The sequence below is a fragment of the Thermobia domestica genome, chromosome 16, assembly GCF_964235325.1.
Source record: "Thermobia domestica chromosome 16, izTheDome1.hap1.1, whole genome shotgun sequence".
NCBI lineage: Eukaryota > Metazoa > Arthropoda > Insecta > Zygentoma > Lepismatidae > Thermobia > Thermobia domestica.
The window spans coordinates 16,547,886-16,566,312 of NC_137469.1; the positions used below are offsets into that span (position 1 = coordinate 16,547,886).

The 18,427-nt window shown below is 32.9% G+C and overlaps 2 protein-coding genes across 4 annotated transcripts in view; one reads left to right on the forward strand and one right to left on the reverse strand.

Moving 5' to 3' along the window:
* LOC145672928 (very long chain fatty acid elongase AAEL008004-like) overlaps positions 1 to 12,487 on the forward strand; it is a 104,117-nt gene extending 91,630 nt beyond the window's left edge. The window contains exon 9 of the mRNA XM_081742146.1: positions 6,171 to 12,487. Coding sequence (XP_081598272.1) covers positions 6,171 to 6,182 — 12 coding nt within the window. The 3' untranslated portion in view covers positions 6,183 to 12,487. The remainder of the gene's footprint in view (positions 1 to 6,170) is intronic.
* Positions 12,488 to 13,880: 1,393 nt separating this feature from the next.
* The window catches only part of LOC145672927 (very long chain fatty acid elongase AAEL008004-like), a 94,264-nt gene continuing 89,717 nt past the window's right edge, over positions 13,881 to 18,427 (reverse strand). For all 3 annotated transcript variants that reach the window (XM_081742143.1, XM_081742144.1, XM_081742145.1), the window contains exon 8: positions 13,881 to 17,247. In XM_081742143.1, the coding sequence (XP_081598269.1) occupies positions 17,086 to 17,247 (162 nt within the window). In that variant the 3' untranslated portion in view covers positions 13,881 to 17,085. The remainder of the gene's footprint in view (positions 17,248 to 18,427) is intronic.

An 18,427-nucleotide genomic window follows, 5' to 3' on the forward strand; every position in this document is an offset into this window, starting at 1 on the left:
GGAAAGAATTATGCAAGATACAATCATCATCATCATCATGGTCAAGATAAAATATGACCAAAATATGAAACATATTCTAGGGCGCCGATTTCTCTGTAATTTTGGGGTGTGGGGCACTTAGATGTGTGTTTGGTTGCAGACAAGGGTCAAGAAGGCATATATGATGATTTTAAGACAAATTGAATTCAAATTATGCCTAATATTGTATATTCATAAAAAATACATATATAAAATGCATTTATACATAAAATACAGGGTGTCCAATATACAATGCAACCCAGAGTTTGGGATAGTAGAAAATTTGAACTGAAGTGATACACGAATATTGGTTATACTAAAATGAAGCCTTGTTCATGCATATATTTTTAAACTAGGAAGCAACGATTGAAGTACACTAGGAACCACACAGTGCTGCCAGATGTAACCGAAGGTGTAAATTAATTTTTTTGCAAAACATGTAAATTGACTCATAACTCATACGTATAGATGTTCTATCGTTAATTTTCAGTTTGTTTAGTTGGAGTAGCTTGGAAACTAAGGAGCAGAAAAAATAATTTTTAATTTCCACCGATAGCTAATCGGATGAGGCCTCTGTAAGGGGGAACTAGGGAAATCGTAGTTTTCATAAATTAACACTCTGAATTGGCAACTTCGTTGATATTTCAGTGCGACAAAAGGTGTGTTAAAGATCTATCTACATTATCCAATTCCTGAAAATAATGAAAAACAAACTTTGAAATTATCATGATAAAACATTTACTTACATGCACCTGGCAACACTGCTACTATCAGAAATGAGTTACCAGCTCTACAACGGATGCTGGGAGTCCCTTGTTTTGATTTGAACACTGATTCATACGTTTCACCAGGTTGGCAGCAACTTTACGAAGAGTAGAAATGTTAATGTTCTCAATGGCACTGCGAATGTTCGTTTCCAGGTCTTAAATAGTTCGAGAATTGTTCTTGTATACCTCTTGCTTTAAGTAGCTCCATAGAAATGAATAGCAGTGTTGCCGGGTGCATGTAAGTAAAAATTTTATCATGATAATTGCAAAGTTTCTTTTATAATAATAATAATAATAATAATAATAATAATAATAATAATAATAATAATAATAATAATAATAATAATAATAATTATTATTATTATTATTATTATTATTATTATTATTATTATTATTATTATTATTATTATTATTATTATTATTATTATTATTATTATTATTATTATATTACTAAATGTGGATATAAGGAGGCACAGCAGAAAGTAGTTAAGATCACAGTTTAAGCTTTTGTCACTGTGATAGTACTCTGTGTTACATACTTCAGATGGACACCTCAGACTTTCATGTTCCCCTTTATCCATTTTTATTTATTTATTTATTTATTTTAATTGACACTTAAATTCGACTTTGAGGTAATGGTATTTTGATGTGAATCGCTGGGCCACTGAAAATTAGGCACCGATTTTCCTCAATATTATTATTATTATTATTATTATTATTATTATTATTATTATTATTATTATTTTATTTATTCTTTCTTCAAGAAAATTTCGGTATTTACTTGTCACAAGCCACATTAATGTGTCAGGGGCAGATCCATGGGAAACTTTCTTATTTTATATGTTAAAAAAAATCCCAGAGTTTGGAGCTCTTAAAAGTAGCTCTAACTAGCAGTATTACAACCCCCACCCCCCAGAAGTCCGTCCTGGATCCGCCCCTGGTTTGTGTTCACTTCTGAGTCAATTAAGTTTCGAAGCTGTGAAATTGAATAAGACACAAATACAACACAGAATACTTAGTAATGCTCAGAATCTACACTTATGCCTTTGGATGAATGAACTCTTAGTTTGCATCCATATGTAGTCATGCTCAGAAAACACTCTTGCCATCTATCTCTCTTTTAAAGAGCATATTTCCACAACCGCTTGAAAGGATTTTTATACTTTGGCTCGAAAACAAGAAACAGTGGCTGTCCAGAAAGTATCAGATGTTTCGACATATCGTGGCAGTGGGCGGGGCTATAGTCACCATCTTGGTGTCATAACGTTGGCACACTCAGTATGTACCCAGCTGTAGCAGCATGAGAACTGTGACGCTCTTACTGTGCTTTCTGTGACGTGTTACAATGTGCGCTGTAATAAAAAATCCCGCCTCTTGTAAGGTGCGTTCTGTGATTAGGTTTTTATTGACAAGAAACTGTGAAACACTGTGAAAGTTAAGGCGCTCAATTTAAAAGAAGCACCGAGGAAAACTTAGTGTAAAAATGTTGTTTTCTCACGACAATGCACGTCCACACGTGGCCAAGCATACCCGAGAGCCCTTGGATGGTTTTGGATGGTTTGATCACCCACTATACACCCCGGACTTGGTACTGAGTGACTACCACCTCTTCCCAGCAACGAAAACATGGCTTACTACAAAACGTTTGAATACTGACGCCGAACTACATGCCTGTGTAAACCAGTGGTTGAAATCGCAAGCGGCAGACTTCTACTGCCACGGTATTGAAAAACTTGTGCCACGGTATGATAAATACCTTAATTTGCATGGCGATTATGTGGAAAAATAGCTTAAGACAGTACCTTTCAAATGTATATAATACAACTTGACTTGTTCGTTCTGTTACTTTTTTTATTTCAAAACGTCTGTTAGTTTCTGGACAGCTCTCATATTAATTGGGAAAAGGAAATTTACATTTTTTCGCATCATTTCTTCTATTAATAAGAATATAGAGCTTTTCAAAGAGAAACGGTGGCTGTTTCTTTTTATAACATGATTGTACTTATTGTTGAGAGATCAAGAAGATGTTTAGTTGAAAGCACGATATGTGAACGTTCTTGCTTCTCCTTCAAAGGACTTTCTACATATGATGAAGTATTTAGCGAAAGAGCTTGTTTTTATCCATCTAGTAAGTGTTCCATGATGTTTTTATTATTTTCTGGTAAGTAATTCTACATCTAGTATATAATGAGTTCTTTACCAGAAAATAATAAAAACATCATATAACATTTAGCAAGCTCTTTCGCTAAATACTTCATCAGATAACGGAAAACCTTTTGAAGTAAAGGGAACTGAAGGACAGAGAAGTAGCTGTGAAGTATATTGGAATACAGAGCCACGTAATAGTTACGGATGGATTTCGTAGTTTTTATACGATTTTTCTTTGTGTAGAAATTTTAGTCTTTTCTTAATGAACCTCTAGTACGTGAGGTTCCTGGTTCGATCTTCCGACAAATAAGTTTATAGTGGACAACATCGTGCTCGTGGGTTTTCTCGGGGTTCTCCCGTTTCCTCCAACTTTCTCATTTCACCAATTGTTCCATGATCATTCACTTGCCTTAATTATCGTTTCCCTTTAGCCTAACAGGCCAAGGGCGCCCATGTTGTGGTTTCCAAGGGGGGGCAAGTATAAGCGAAATTTCAAACTATTCTAAAATATTCTAAAAGCGGTAACTATTCTAAAATATCTATTAGATTTTCGATCTTCCGAAGCACGATTTCCTCTAAAGGGGGAGGGGGAGCGCCCACCTTGCCCCCCCCCCTGATGGGCGCCCTTGTAACAGGCATAATCGTGGGACGTTAAACTCAAGGATTTCATTTTGGAAATTTGTAGTGGATTTCTATCATTGCAGGTTTTAGTAGAGAGTTGAGGATAGAGATGGAAAATATTCTTGGAATGCTTAATCGATTTGAAGAATATCGCTTCTCGCTATCTATCACCGTTTATGATCGATAGTGATTAGCGTTAAAACTAGAATGATTGATTTCTATCACTTTTGGTTTGAAGTTCACTCTTTACATTCAGACGAAATTTGTCGGCGAGTCACCAAATAGTTCTTGAGGGTTTTGTTTTTGTTTCCCGGATGGACAGACCGACAGAGTGGGTAAATATGTATAAATGAAAAAATGAAATCTTTAAGTTTTACGTCCCACAACTATACCGGCTAAGCTGAAGAAGACGGTGATGATGAGAAATGAATGAAATGGTGGAATGAAGATAGTGGGAGGAAACGGAAAATCCCCGAGGAAACCCACGAACACGGTGTTTGTCCACCACAAAGTTCACTTGGCGCGAGCTGGAATCGAACCAAGGAAACCATGTACCAGAGATGAATGCTCTATCCCTGAGTCACCACGGCCCCTATATATAAATGGATTTTAGTATACCAAACTTGTTATAAAGTTAGTTCAAACTAGACTTCCCGAATACTTGGTTAGTGATGTCGATACTGCATCACATAGAAAGCCATTATAAGATAGTAAATTGATTCACATCTTTAAGTTAAGAAATGTCCAATATACAAGACCAAAAAAAAAAAAAAAAAAAAAAAAGTTTTATTTTTTCTAATATTAAATATGCATCCTATATCTTTATAATAGAATAGAATAGAATATTTTATTGTCATTGAGCTTCACAAGCAATAGACAACGTCCAAATGAGAGATACATATAGATATATAGGTCAGTATAAAACAAAAGAGAAGAAAAAGGTATTCATAATATACAAACAATCAGTTGCTGGGTAATAGTATAATAATATTTGAAATAGAATGACTGGAAATTACGACATAAATTAATCAATCATATAACTCTCTTTTATAAATCTGGAGGGCCGCAGTGATTTAGTGGTAGGACGTTCACCTCTGGTGTTTGGGGTCCCTGGTTCGATCCCAGCTTGTGCCAAGTGAACCTCGTGGTGGAAAAACACCGTGTGCGCGGGTTTTCTCGGAGTTCTTCCGTTTCCTCCCACTTTCTTCATTCCACTATTTCATTCATTATTTCATCATCACCATCTACTTTAGCTTAGAAAGTATAAGCGTGGGACGTAAAGCTCAAAGATTTCATTTCATTTCATTCTTTCATAAACCTTTAACGGCAGCTGCTGTATGGAGGTTGTTAGTTTCTTAAACAGCTTCGATCCTAAAAGCAAATAGCTGTTTCTGATCTTTGATAAGCTAGTAAACGGTACATCAATTTTTTTACACTGTCTAGTGCTATATGTATGTGCTTCATCCCTAAGTGTCATATTTGCAAAGTTTTGCTTAGTGTAAAGTAGCACTTGATAAATATATAGATTAATACCGTCATTATCTTAAGCCTAATAAATAATGGTTTACAGTGTTCTTTATCACGTGTTCCAACAATATTCCTGATAGCTTTCTTCTGCAAAACTAAGACATCATGTGTTTGACTACTGTTACCCCAAAGCAAAATCCCATATCCAATTATACTATGAAAAAAATGCAAAACATGAATTCCTCATATACTCATAGGGAATTGTATCTTTTAGTTTTCTTAACAGAAAGAGCACTCGGGAAAATACATATTTTACATGTTTTTCCCAGTAAGTTAGCTGTCTATACATATACCAAGAAATTTAACCTCAGATTCATCATAGTTTTCTTAACCATTGCAGTGATTGAGATTAAAGGTTACGGTACTTTTTATTGTTTTGTCTTGATTAAGGACAAAACCATTTCTTTTAAACCAGGTCGCTGCCTCTGTTAATATACACTAAGCTTCTATATACAGTTCTTCAAAGCTTTATTTATGTTAACCTAATAGTGCATGAGTTATATTGAGCACTTTAAATGACTGTAGCGGATTCTACCTGAAATTTTCGATTGTAGTGGGCGGCAAGCGCCGTAAAAAATATCGCAGCCACGAGAAATACTTGACTAATAGGCTATATTTCACCAATAATTTTTATAATAAATAATATTTTATTCTTCATAAAACATTCAACATTAATACTTGGTTACTTTGGTTAACGATTTTAATTATTGACAACGAATTCACATTTCTTAAATAGTCATGAAACATTATTGATATTTCAATAACAATGACTGCCTTTCAAGAATTTGCCCTGTAAAACCAAAGTGCAAGTTTTTCGAGAACAATAACACCTTCTCACAATCGGTCGACAATGTTTTGTTCGCAAAAGTTCTGGATGTGAGGTTATAATTAATTAAAAGGTAATTAACACAACATTCGATTTTTCGGATTCATATGCACTAATGGGTTAAGTAGGGTAGTATCATCCGCGTATAGAATTGATGTGGTATTAGTATTTAGAGGCAAATCATTTATCATTGTTAAAAATATATAAAAGTAAAGTAAAAGTAAATATAACTAACAGATTTGACTTCTTGTTTATATTTGCAGAAAGAAGACTAGCGATTCGTTACGAGCGTATATTTATAAAGAAGAAATTTGTATAGTGTGTTCTGTTTCTCCTTATTTTTTTTAACAACATAGTGTTAAAACATATTTTCCAAGGAGAAACTTTAATGCATGGATATTTATTATGAACTACCTGTCTTGTGTTGTGATAAAAAAGAAACAAAAACAGAAACTGGAGTTATTAAAACGATTGAACACTCATTTGATAAAATAAGATGAAGCTTTTTAGTCTCAGGTAAGAGTATATTCAAGGTCTACAAATATGGAAGTTGTGTTGTAGAAGATACCAATGTACTCAAGTAGAATTCGAAGTAAAGCAATCTGTACTGGTTGTTGTCACCTGACAGTTCAGATGCTGTGATTTACGTTCCATGCATATATTTTAATCACGCTCGACTCTAGCCATAGAAGCTAAATACACGGTTCTGATTGGTTGAAATTGCCCGTTTCTCGCCATGTAGTATACATATAGCACAAATCAAACGCCAACTACTGTCGGTCCTCGTGACCGAGCATGCTTGTGCACGCGCTAGTAAATGTAAATCGTTTATGGCTTGGGTTCAAACCCGGTCTAAGAAAAGTTTTTTTTTTTAAATTTTAATAACACTTTTATCATTAAAATAACATAAAAATAGTACTCATTTGCTCTTGTACGTAATTTATAATGTGTAAAGAGTGATTTACTTACGTTACGAAACATAAATGAGCGAGTCTCAGCGAGAGAAGGGGTTTAAAAGTCCCGCAAGGCTCGATTTGTTCCATCTTGACCCCCATAATAATACCACGTAACATTACGTCACACTCGGGTGGTGCAACTTCCATGTAAATCTAACCTCACCTGCTTCCTTGTGATCAACTTATAACAGTTGACTAGGTTAGAGCGTGAAAAAATATATGCATGTTCCATTATTGTTCTTATACATTGTAACTTACGTTCCCTTGCTTTTTATAAATTGTAATTTCCGTTTCGTTACATTTTATACATTGTAATTTAGATTTTTTCACTTTTTCATACATTATGGTTTACATTCATTTGTTACCTTTACATTATAAGCTGCATTTCATGATTACAGTGCCATGCCGTGGGGGGAAGAGGTCGACGGCCCCGGGCACCGAAGTAAGGGGGTGCAAAATTAGAGAAGAAAAAGAAAAGGAAAGAAAAAAGAGAGAGAGGAAAAATTACTTGAAATATTACTAGTATGTACTTAAATCCTCTTCCTGCTTTGGGAAGTGGTCTTATAATGTTACTCATGTTAGGAAAATATATGTGCACATATATAAAATGGAAAGAAAAAAAATAATAAAAAGTGCTCAAAATCAAGGAAAAGCAGGGTTTATTTTTCAAAATTTTCTTACGCTTCGTGGCTGGTCTCTCGACCTCACTCATGTGTACGGGGCCGCGTCGCATAGTCTCGCCCCGGGAGCTGATTTTCCACGGCACGGCACTGCATGATTATTTCATACATAATAACTTTCTGTTTCGTATTTTACGCATTATAATTTGCAATATTATAATAATTTAAAATATGAACGATTTTTTCCTTTCACTTTCTTTTTGAATGGGAACGCGAATATACTTTTATTTTTTACTGTTATTATTATTTTTAATGTATTTTCTTATATTTGTTTTAAAAACACGGGCGAAACTGTATTATCTTACATAAAGCATCTTACATGACATTTTACCAACAAGAAAAAAAAGTTACTTTTTTGGGAACCGATATTAGTTAAAATGAAATAAAACTATTTACCTTCGAGTTCCATTTTTTCCCATTTGTACCATTTTTTAAAAATATATTTCGTCCAGTTAATACGAGGCATGTTCAAAAAAGTATCGAACTCTTCGGAAATCCGAAATACTAATCTCCTTCAAAGTAGTTTGTTTGGTAGTACACAAACTTTTCCCAGCGCTCCTGCCATTGTTGGGAACACTTCTGGAACGCACTTTTTGGAATAATGAACAACCTTGTCGTCGCATGATGTCTTCTCTTGACTCAAATCGGGTCCCTTTTAGTGGCATTTTCAGCTTGGGGAAATAACCAAAAAGTCCCACAGAGCCATGTCGGGTGAGTAAACAACCTGATAACACACAGGAATCTTGTGTTTGGCAATGAAAACCTGAATCAAATTTCATTGACAGTCTCCTCATGCCTAAATTCTTGTTCAAAATTGAATGTACCGATTCGGTTGAATGATTTTCGCTTGAGTATCACTGGCTGCCTTTGGCAAAATTTGACGCAATGTCGCTACTCAAGTTTTTTTTCTGTTATTTTACAAACAACTGAAGTCCGACGACCGCTCACTACATGTCTTCATTCGTTGGTCGACTGCCAGCAATCGTCACTTTCTGCGAGTGGGAAAAAAATTCACGGCTGCGCATGAGTATCCCCTCTATATATATAAGAGTATCCCCTCTATATATATAAGTAAGGTTCGATACTTTTTGAATACACCTCGTATTCTGTGAACGACATACCGGCTTAAAAAAAAAATAGTCCGAATAGCATAAAACACCACTCAAAGGTAAATTGTTTTATTTCATTTTATACTAGAGTAAGTTATGTAAAATAAAAATAAAATTGATATTATTAAGTTATCTAAAGTTCCAAACAAACTTTAAAAAAAAATATAGCAAACAATCGAAAAGGTATAAAATTCTTTTTATTTTAGAATTCACGTGGTCTGTGTGAATTTCGTATTTGTGTCGTCTTCGCTTTACGCGAAATTTCGTTTAAAAGCTGAAACATTTTCGAGTAACACGCATTTAATAACAATTTGTTTATAAAAATATGAAATATACGTTATAGAATGGAAAAGAAATTTTGACATCTTTTCACTTTCAGTGGTTCCGTAGCCTTTATCTACATTGGGGGCTCTTGAGAGAAGTCACAAGGGTAAAAAAAATTACATTTTGTCTCTGCAATCTAAGGGAGGAAAAGTTCGTCCAGCTTCGTAAAGCTGTTTAGAAGAATTATTATGTTAGGGCAGCTTTCTTCCCTTGGTTTGTAATGATAACATTAAAAATTTTACAGGCCCCTCGAGAGTATGTTAGTGATTTTGAACCATGAATTTTGAAGTAAGAGTATAAATTAGGGATGACTAGCAATAATGATAGAGGAACTGTACCAAACCCGGGCCCGGGTCCATAAAGCGGGCCCCCTCAATTGCTGCTCCGGGTATTGGCGTAGAATGCTAGAAATAAGCTGAATTGTAGTTTACCGTTACTGTTGCATGCAGCGCTAGTTCCTGTGTTGATCAGTTAATCCTTTGTTCTGCAATAAACATCTGACGAGTTTTCATGCAGTGGAAAGTTTTGAAGCTCCGACGAGCAAGCATTGTTTTCCATAGTTAGTAAAGAGATAATTGAACCAACTATTTATTTATTTAATCTTAATGGTAAGAGGTATGTTCTATGTAATTAGCTAGTAATTTAGACGTAGGAGTGACAAATTATTTGCAGCGAAAGTAGAAACATGTATGGTCGTAAAGTGGGCCCCCTTGTCAATCCTAAAGCGAGCCCCTACTATGTTGTGCAAAATTAAAAGATATGTTTCATACCAAATTCTCATGATTCGTGCAATTTATTTACAATCTTCAAGAGGACCAAAATGCCCAAAACAAAGCCGAAACTAATAACTCAATATCGTGGTCGAGGACATGGTAGTGTCAAGTCATTATCAAGATCCTATGATCCAGGAAAGTAAAAGATACCGCTGAAGGTGAAAGGAAGAGCCAAGGAAGACGATTCTAATTGGGGCTCAATCTCTGATATAAGGAAGCATCAACAATATTCTCAACTTTAAACGTTCCACCGGGGAAAACATCGTCCACGGATAACGATGCCACCTGCACGTTCTGCACTGAAACTTTTTTGAGTGATACGAGAGTTGAACTTTGGGTCCATTGAGTCATGTGCTTTTAGTGGGCCCATGTAGATTGTGAGGAGACTGCCAAAGTCGTTTATATTTGTGACTTTCGCCAGTAGAAGTCTTAACTTTGTGAAACATTTCATTTATCACGCTTAATTTGGAAGTTTTGGTTCTGAAGTTTGAGGATTTTTTTTAATGCCAAATAAGTAGGTTGGAGAAAGAGAGATGTTTAGATTTCTTATTTCTACCAGTAGAATATTGAATATTTCAGTTTTGAAAGTTTCAGTCTATTTGAAAGATTGTTCTAGAACTTAAAAAAGAAAAAAGACTTTTTGATCTGCTATTTCCGCCAGTAAAATGTGAATATTTAAGTTTAGACATTTTCAGTTTACAAGTTTAATCTAGAGTGGAGGTTGTGCTGGAGTTAAGAAAAAGACTCTCAGATTGCATTTCGGCCACTAGAATGTAGAATATTTAAGTTTTAAGTTCAATTTTAGTGTGTTCTTTACTTTTCGGAGTTTGTTTCAATTTCTTCTAATAAAGTCTTTTAAACATTCATATTTCATTTTATTTCAATCCCCAGTGTTTAGGATGTTGTTTTTAGCTTAAATGCGTAACTCATTTAAGTAATACAAATTTTCGTTTTGTGTAATTTATCTAAATTTAAAGGGGCCCGGTTTTGGAACAGTTTTTTCGAATGCCGAAAATGCAGTCCATATGAAAATCCATTTTTTCTCAACCTATTTTTTTCTTGATTGTTATGGGAAGAAACAAGCAAAGCAATTACATATCATATTATTTTCATCCTGAATATTATTTTTTTCTGATCGATATTTTCTTAGATATATGGAAAAAACAAAATGGGGGCCCACTTTTGGTACAGTTCCTCTAATAGAGCGAATGAAATACATATTACGAGAGAAAATAGCGCTAACTTTTTTCTTTATATTCCTAAGGAAATAATATCCAATATTTCGGATCCTTTATCGAGGATCCATTATTAAGGACTGTAAATGGATTCCATTATTAAGGACTGTAAATGGATTCCATTATTAAGGACATATGCAGAAACATGATCTTCATACGCTTAAAGCTTAAACATTACTTGAAACCCTTAATTGTTTGAAAAACATACTGAACTACTTTTGGAGAGACGTTCCTTTGAGGCTTTGTGTATACGTTCCTATTTTTGTAACTTGTATGTCAGGAATTGAAGCTACGTCGAGAAGTGGATTAAAATACTCGCAGTACCTTGCTGAAACGGATGTTAAACTCAAAATCAACTCAACTCAACTCAAAAACAAATTATAATAGGTAAAATTCTATTAGTGTCTATTCGTGAAACTTAAAACCAGAAAGGGAAACGTATACACATAGTAGCCCTCCAAAATACAATATGACACTAGGTAAAAATACGTTTTTTAAAAATTTTTTTAAAAAAGAAATTGATAATTTGAAGCTTTAAGCATGTGAAGATTCTGTTACAGCATATGGTTTAAACTTTTACTGTCCTTGAGAATGGATAATAGATTCTTGATATTTTAACCTTTTAAATACGAGATATTATTTCCTTCAGAATACAAAGAAAGGTTAGTGCTATTTTATTATGAATGGCTAATTCCATTTTAATCCACTGATCCCAATGAAGTTTACTTAAGTCATTTGAAAATGACCATTGTGGCGGCTTCAGAGGGAAGTCACATCGCTAACATATATATCGCTACAATCTAAGGGAAGAAAATTGATTTTGTAGACACACAATTTTAATTTTTACTAATGACTTCTCTCAAGAGTTGCCAGATTTCTTGTAATTTCATGTCTTAATTTGTCATTGTTTTCTTTTCCTCTATCCTCCCTACTCTCTCTCTCTCTCTAAACGTCTAGTTGCAACAGTACGAAACGAAAATGATTTCATGATTTTGTTGCTTAACTACGTCCATTTCCTACGTATTCTACCATTACACATTCCTTTAAAGCTTGTTTCGCCGAAGGAAAATTGTTTCAAGCATCAATATAGATCTATTGTTACAGGTCTAATGTTAGTTGTCGTCTAGCTATAGCAATATGCAAAGACTATTGCTCTAGTAATGGAATCAAGATAGCTTTGTAGACAATTGAGCATGAATATTAGAAAATAAACTCTTATTATTTTGTTTCTAGTTTTTTCTCGTAAAATTTTTGATTCAACATCAGTGGGGCAAACTAAAACTATAAATTGATCTTGTATATTATTAAAATATCATGTAAAAATATAGCTAGTATTTACACTATTATGTATACTAGAAGTACATGGTTATATCTTTTTACAATGACATTCCAAAAGTTTTATCTGTATTGTATTATTCTCAAATATTGACCATGTAAAACAAATGTCCATATATATATTACAATATGTATATTTTTTGTACAAAATAAATCAATAAAACAAAATAGTGTATTCATTTAAAAAGTCCTTCTTGTGTTATATACTTCATACTTTCGGATTTCTTCCAACTCTACATTCATTTATTTGCTTTAGAAAAAAATATGAATTAAAGATATACGATTTTTAATTGATTTATTTACAACTATTTTGCTTTTGGTCCAATTTCGACCACTATATTTTCTTTTGATTATTATATCTCATTAACTATCACGTGCACTGTCCTCTTGCAGATATTAAAATAAAAGGTTTCATGACAGGTATATTTTAGTTTCAGTTTCACTTTAATAAATGGCATAGCTCTCTTATAGGAACAGTTTTAATGTTAAAAAAAATTGGCGATTTTTTTTTTTTAAAAAACTACGCATGATGATATGTCAGTTTGTTAAGCTCGGTTACATATATCAACTGATATATGTCTCATTCGTTGATTTATGTCTCAACGAATTGGAAAATTATTTTGCAAGTATATGTTCAAACTTACAATATGAGGTGAATTTTTCGCCATTTTACCCCTTCTTCTTTATGAATTGCAATCCTAAACTGTTTTGCATGTATATGTTTAAAGTTACAACAGGAGGTAGATTTTTCGTCATTTTACCTGCTTCTTCTTTATGAATTGCAACCCCAAACAGTAGGATCATTTTCTCAAGTCAAAGAAAGGCATATACTGCTTCATTGAATTTTGAATAAGCTTTACATGGTTTATATTGGGAAATTTTTTCTCACGTGTATGTTCAATCTTACAACATGGGGTAAATTTTTATCCCATTTTACCCGTTATCCTTAATGGGTTGTAACTCCAAACAATTGGGTTATTTTTGCAGGTTGAAGGAAGCATATACCACGTTAAAATCGAATAATTTTTACAAGAGTTATCTTGGAACAGACGAACACACAAACTCTGATCGATTCAAATGATGAAAGCTTTGCTACGCTCGCTTCAATTAAAACATGAATTTGATTCAAATTACTTAAACAAAAGGCATCTATAAATATAAATGAAACAAAATCATATATATATCTGCACATACTTTTATTTACAGCGTGGCAAAATATTAAATATTCTTTAAGGATACAAGTTTTTTCCAGAAAACAACTTTTTTTTTTAAAAAAAAAAAGGAATAGTTCAAAGGATCCAAAAAATATCTTTTAAGATAACAAAATTTTTCTTAACGCAAAAGATAAACATAATGAAATAAATACAACAAAATCGTAGTTTGGCCACGAACGAAGACAAGAGGTGCAGCATAGCAATATCATAGAAGACATAATATATTTCTTCTTTCCTGTAAGTTATTCTTGTAAATCACTCAACACGCTCACATATGAACATACACCATCCTTCATTTTTGTTTGTCACATCTCTCTTAAAATACACACAACAAAGTTATCTTTAAAAAAAAAAAGAAAGTACATAAACATGTTCACTAATGTTTAATATTTAAAGTCTAATTTACGTAATCACATTTACATGTAACTCAATAGAAGTTTCGAATACTGTTACTAGCAAAGTAGTAGATGATCCTAGCAATAATGTCTAGGTAAAATAGGAAATTATTTGTGTCAATTACTTTGGTTTATAGGTTTTACAAGTAGGTCATTAGGTTAGGTTAGGCTGTGAAGGTTAGGTTACACTAGAGGTTATCTTTAAAAAAAATAGAATATAAAAGATTAGGATATATAACATGAATGTATAAGATAACATCTAAATTACTTCTATATCTTTACTCTTCTTTTATTTTATAATCTTGTTTGTTTGGATTTAATATCTTTTTCATCAGAGGTCACTTTTCTTTATAATGTGGTATCTCCTTACAATTATAACGAACTTATTTAAATGCCTTTTAGTGGCTAAGTCGCTTATGAGTATAGTCTTTGGCTAGACTATTGGTGGAAATGTTTGTCTCGGATATAAACCTAAACAGACTTTCGGAGACCCAATTAAACAATAGGTACTATCTCACATCGCCCTGATAATGAAAAAGAATGCAGTTAATCAACCAATCAAATTATTTTAAGAATGTATTTTAAACTGTAAACTAGGTATGATACGTAAAGAATACCCAAAAAAATCTTCAGGAAATTTATCGCAGCAGAATTTTACTTATCAAATTTCCAGATACAGGCCTGGAGGTCAATTTACAGCTTATCATTTATATTCGGCAAATTTTCTGATGTAAACTGGGAGGGTAATTTATGGTGTAATAATTATACTTAGCAAATTTCCAAAAGCAGATCGGGAGGCAATTTACAGCGTAATAATTATATTTAGCAAATTTCCAGATACAGACCTGGAGGTCAATTTACAGCGTAATAATTATACTTGGCAAATTTCTAGGTGCAGACTGGGAAAGCAACTTATGGCGTACTTAGGTACTCTCCAAATGCAGATCGGAAGGCAATTTACAGCGTAATTATTAACAATCAACAACTACAACAACAATAGGAAAAGTAAGTGGAAGAAACTGGCTAAAGAATATTTTAAAGTATTGTCCTGACGCTATGTTTGTCCGGAGAAAGTGCGAAAAATCCTGTAAATTCCTCAATCATGATGGCCTATGGAAATGTATTCATTCTATATTTCAAGCTTCCAGACGCTTGCAACTATGGTGCTACGAGCACATGAGGTGTAGGAATTTGCAGCAGAAGATGTATATGATTTCTTTCTGAATTTGTGACTGAATTTCAGAGAGAGTTAGCATACTCCAAACGGGAAGGAAGTCGACTACCTGTGAATGCTGGAAGAAATATCCCGTTGAAGAATGCCCAGGTACAACAGTTAAAGGTTATTATTCATATTACATGATCATATTATCATGTGCGTCTCTCTTTCTTCTGTACTAAGAGCTTTTCCTAAACCAATTTAGGCCCATTTTATTTCTTTTTCAAAGTCAGAAACTTGTAATCCATTTACGTGATGAACAAACTCTTTTCATGTATATGTTTTACATCCTGCACATCACACAATTCAAAAGTTGTTTCTGATTTTGACCATCGATGATATTTGGAACAGGTACCTACAAGAAGGTGTAATTAACCTTAATTAATCCAACCTAATCTAACTTAACTACGATCTTCTAAGTTGATTAAATATTTTCTGTTTAGTGCAGACATTATTAGTGATTTGAAGCCCCTACTTTGCCAGTAGTACAATCTTGTATTCGTAGATAAATAAAAGTAAATCTTTGAGTTTGGTTTAACAAAGATTATGCAGGGGCTACGCTACTTTTAATTACAATTATTATATTCTTTATAACGTTTGTGAGCATTATCGGAATAATAATACTATATAGAGCTTTTAATCACAGACTGAATAGATTATAGTCTTTCTTATATACAAAGCCTGTCTAAATGAGAATAATGTAGGAACTTAATGACTTCTAAACTAAATTCAAACAAACTGATATTCGTTGACTATATATAAAACTTTTTACAATTAACTCATATATTAATTATTATTCCCTGAAAGAAAAGTGCGATTTTACAATAAGCGAAAGACAAAATAATAATAATTACTTTTCAATTGATTGGATGTAAACATCCGTCTTATGTTTAATCATGATGGTGAACTATTATGTTTAAAATTCAACATTTTATTTCATCTTGAATGTATGCTAAAAGTTAGTTTGCTATTTCATAAATATTATTACTTTTTGCATTTATGTTTATTTAATATCCATCATAAATACTTGATTGTTACATATATGTATATCTCTATCTGCATCATTACACAGACATACACGCACACACTCACACATACACACACATACGCGCATGAAAACAGGAAACAAATACAGATAAAAACAAAAAATGTATGTGTAACAACAGATATGTAAGATAGCATGTTCTAAGTTATATATTTAACTCAAAAATACTAACAAATAACAATCAATGTACATACAACAACAAAAAAATATGTTTGTAAAATAGCATTGTGCCGATACTAATACAACGAATTACCTGAACCCGCTTCATATTAGTTTACAATTCACTTCTTAATGATATCAGTTATTATTTTATTGTTTTCCAATATTTTAATAATCTTGAGCAATATATACGTAGAATATGTATTGCTTCTTTCAAAACATCAAATTCATGTTTATCTTTATATAATTAATCATTTATTTTTAATTATCTTATAAACACAAAGCCTAACAAACTATAGAAACTTAGTTTGAACACATATACAGTATATTTTTATCGTGATATGATCACTTAACACGTAAACGACGACTTTGCGTGAAAAAAAGAAAAACAACTTTATATTCCAGTCAATTGAAGCAAACATACTGTCAATCAGTCACTACATCACAAGAACAACATCTGGTAACAATACGCTACGCATAAATATGAATGAGGAAAAAGAACACATAGAAACTTAAAGTGTGTTTCATTCATATTTTTTTTTTCAGAGAATGAAAATTAAATAACAATAATGGAATGATGATAAACATACGTGAATAAAAAAAAAAATTCTATCGAATTCTGTTCTTTCCTCACGTGGTTTCGAACCTACTTTTTTTTTTGTCTAGGATGATATGACAACTTTTTCTTTTTTATGTTTTAAATTCCCATCTCTCAATGGGTTTCCCAAACTTAAGCATTACGTGGATTTTATTTTACGGTATGATTTCCGGTAGAAGTCCAAGAAGAAATACATAAAAACACTGACATTAAATATGTGCAACATGGCCAAAGGTTTGCTGTAAGTGCAGCCGATGTAATGAAGATAGGGGATGTGCAGAATCATCAACGCAAACTGGATCTGGAATGAATAAAAACATTTTTTTAAAGAAAGAAAATAAAATCAATATATAAATACAAATACATATGGTTACAACTTCGTAATCCTTAAGCGTCTTATGAAACGAGTCACGGATTATTTGAAAGCTCGAAGCTGTGTTTCGATGCATTGTTTCTAATTAAAAAGAACTGATAGGACATATTCATACAAGTTAAAGGTCCTCATAATGATTTCAAAGCATTTATAGTAATTTCGTTAAATGTAGGATATCAGGTTGATGTAACATATATAGATTTTGAAAAGGCTTTTGACAGTCACAAAGTATTTTTGCATAAGCTAAGCGAATATAATTTCTCTTCTCCCTTGACCAAGTTCTTCTCATCATATTTAAGCAATCGTAAACAAACTGTTATCTACAAAGAGCATAAATCAACTAATTATATTGCATATTCTGGAATTCCACAGGGCTCCAACCTAGGTCCGTTATTGTTCCTTTTATTCATTAACGATATGCCCTGATCATATGTTATTAAGTGACAAATTGCTTTTGGCGAATGACCTCAAAATATACGATAGGATAAAGACAGGGCCGGATTAAGGGAGGGGCTTAGGGGGACTGCAACTTCGGGCCTCAAGTTGGACGGGGGCCTCTACTTTGATCAAAATCTCAGCTTGCTGTCTAAAAAGAATAATGCAAGATACTATCATCATCATACAATAATATATACCAAAATATGATACATAATCCATTAACTTCCCTACTGTGCTTTCACAAAATGTATTAGGCGAAGTCAGCAGTGGCCACATATATTTTTTTTTCTAGCCCCAGGCCTCCATATGGGTTAATCCGGTCCTGGATAAAGACTACCCACGACTATCTCAATTTACAACACGACATGAAAAATGTTGCTAACTGGCGTTTTCTTAACAAACTTAATGTAAACATAAACATAAACAAATGTAACATTGTATCGTTTACTAGAAACAAAAATCAAATAGAGTTTAATTATTCAATGAATCAGATCTTACTAAATAGATTAAATTCAGTCAAAAATCTTGGAGTTGGACATTTGATACGAAACCGACATTTAATAACCATATAGTGAACATAGTTACTGAATCTCTCAAGATGTTAGGGTTCATAATTAGATCTGGAAAGGAGTTTAACAATATTACCACACTGACAAAAATGTAATATTCC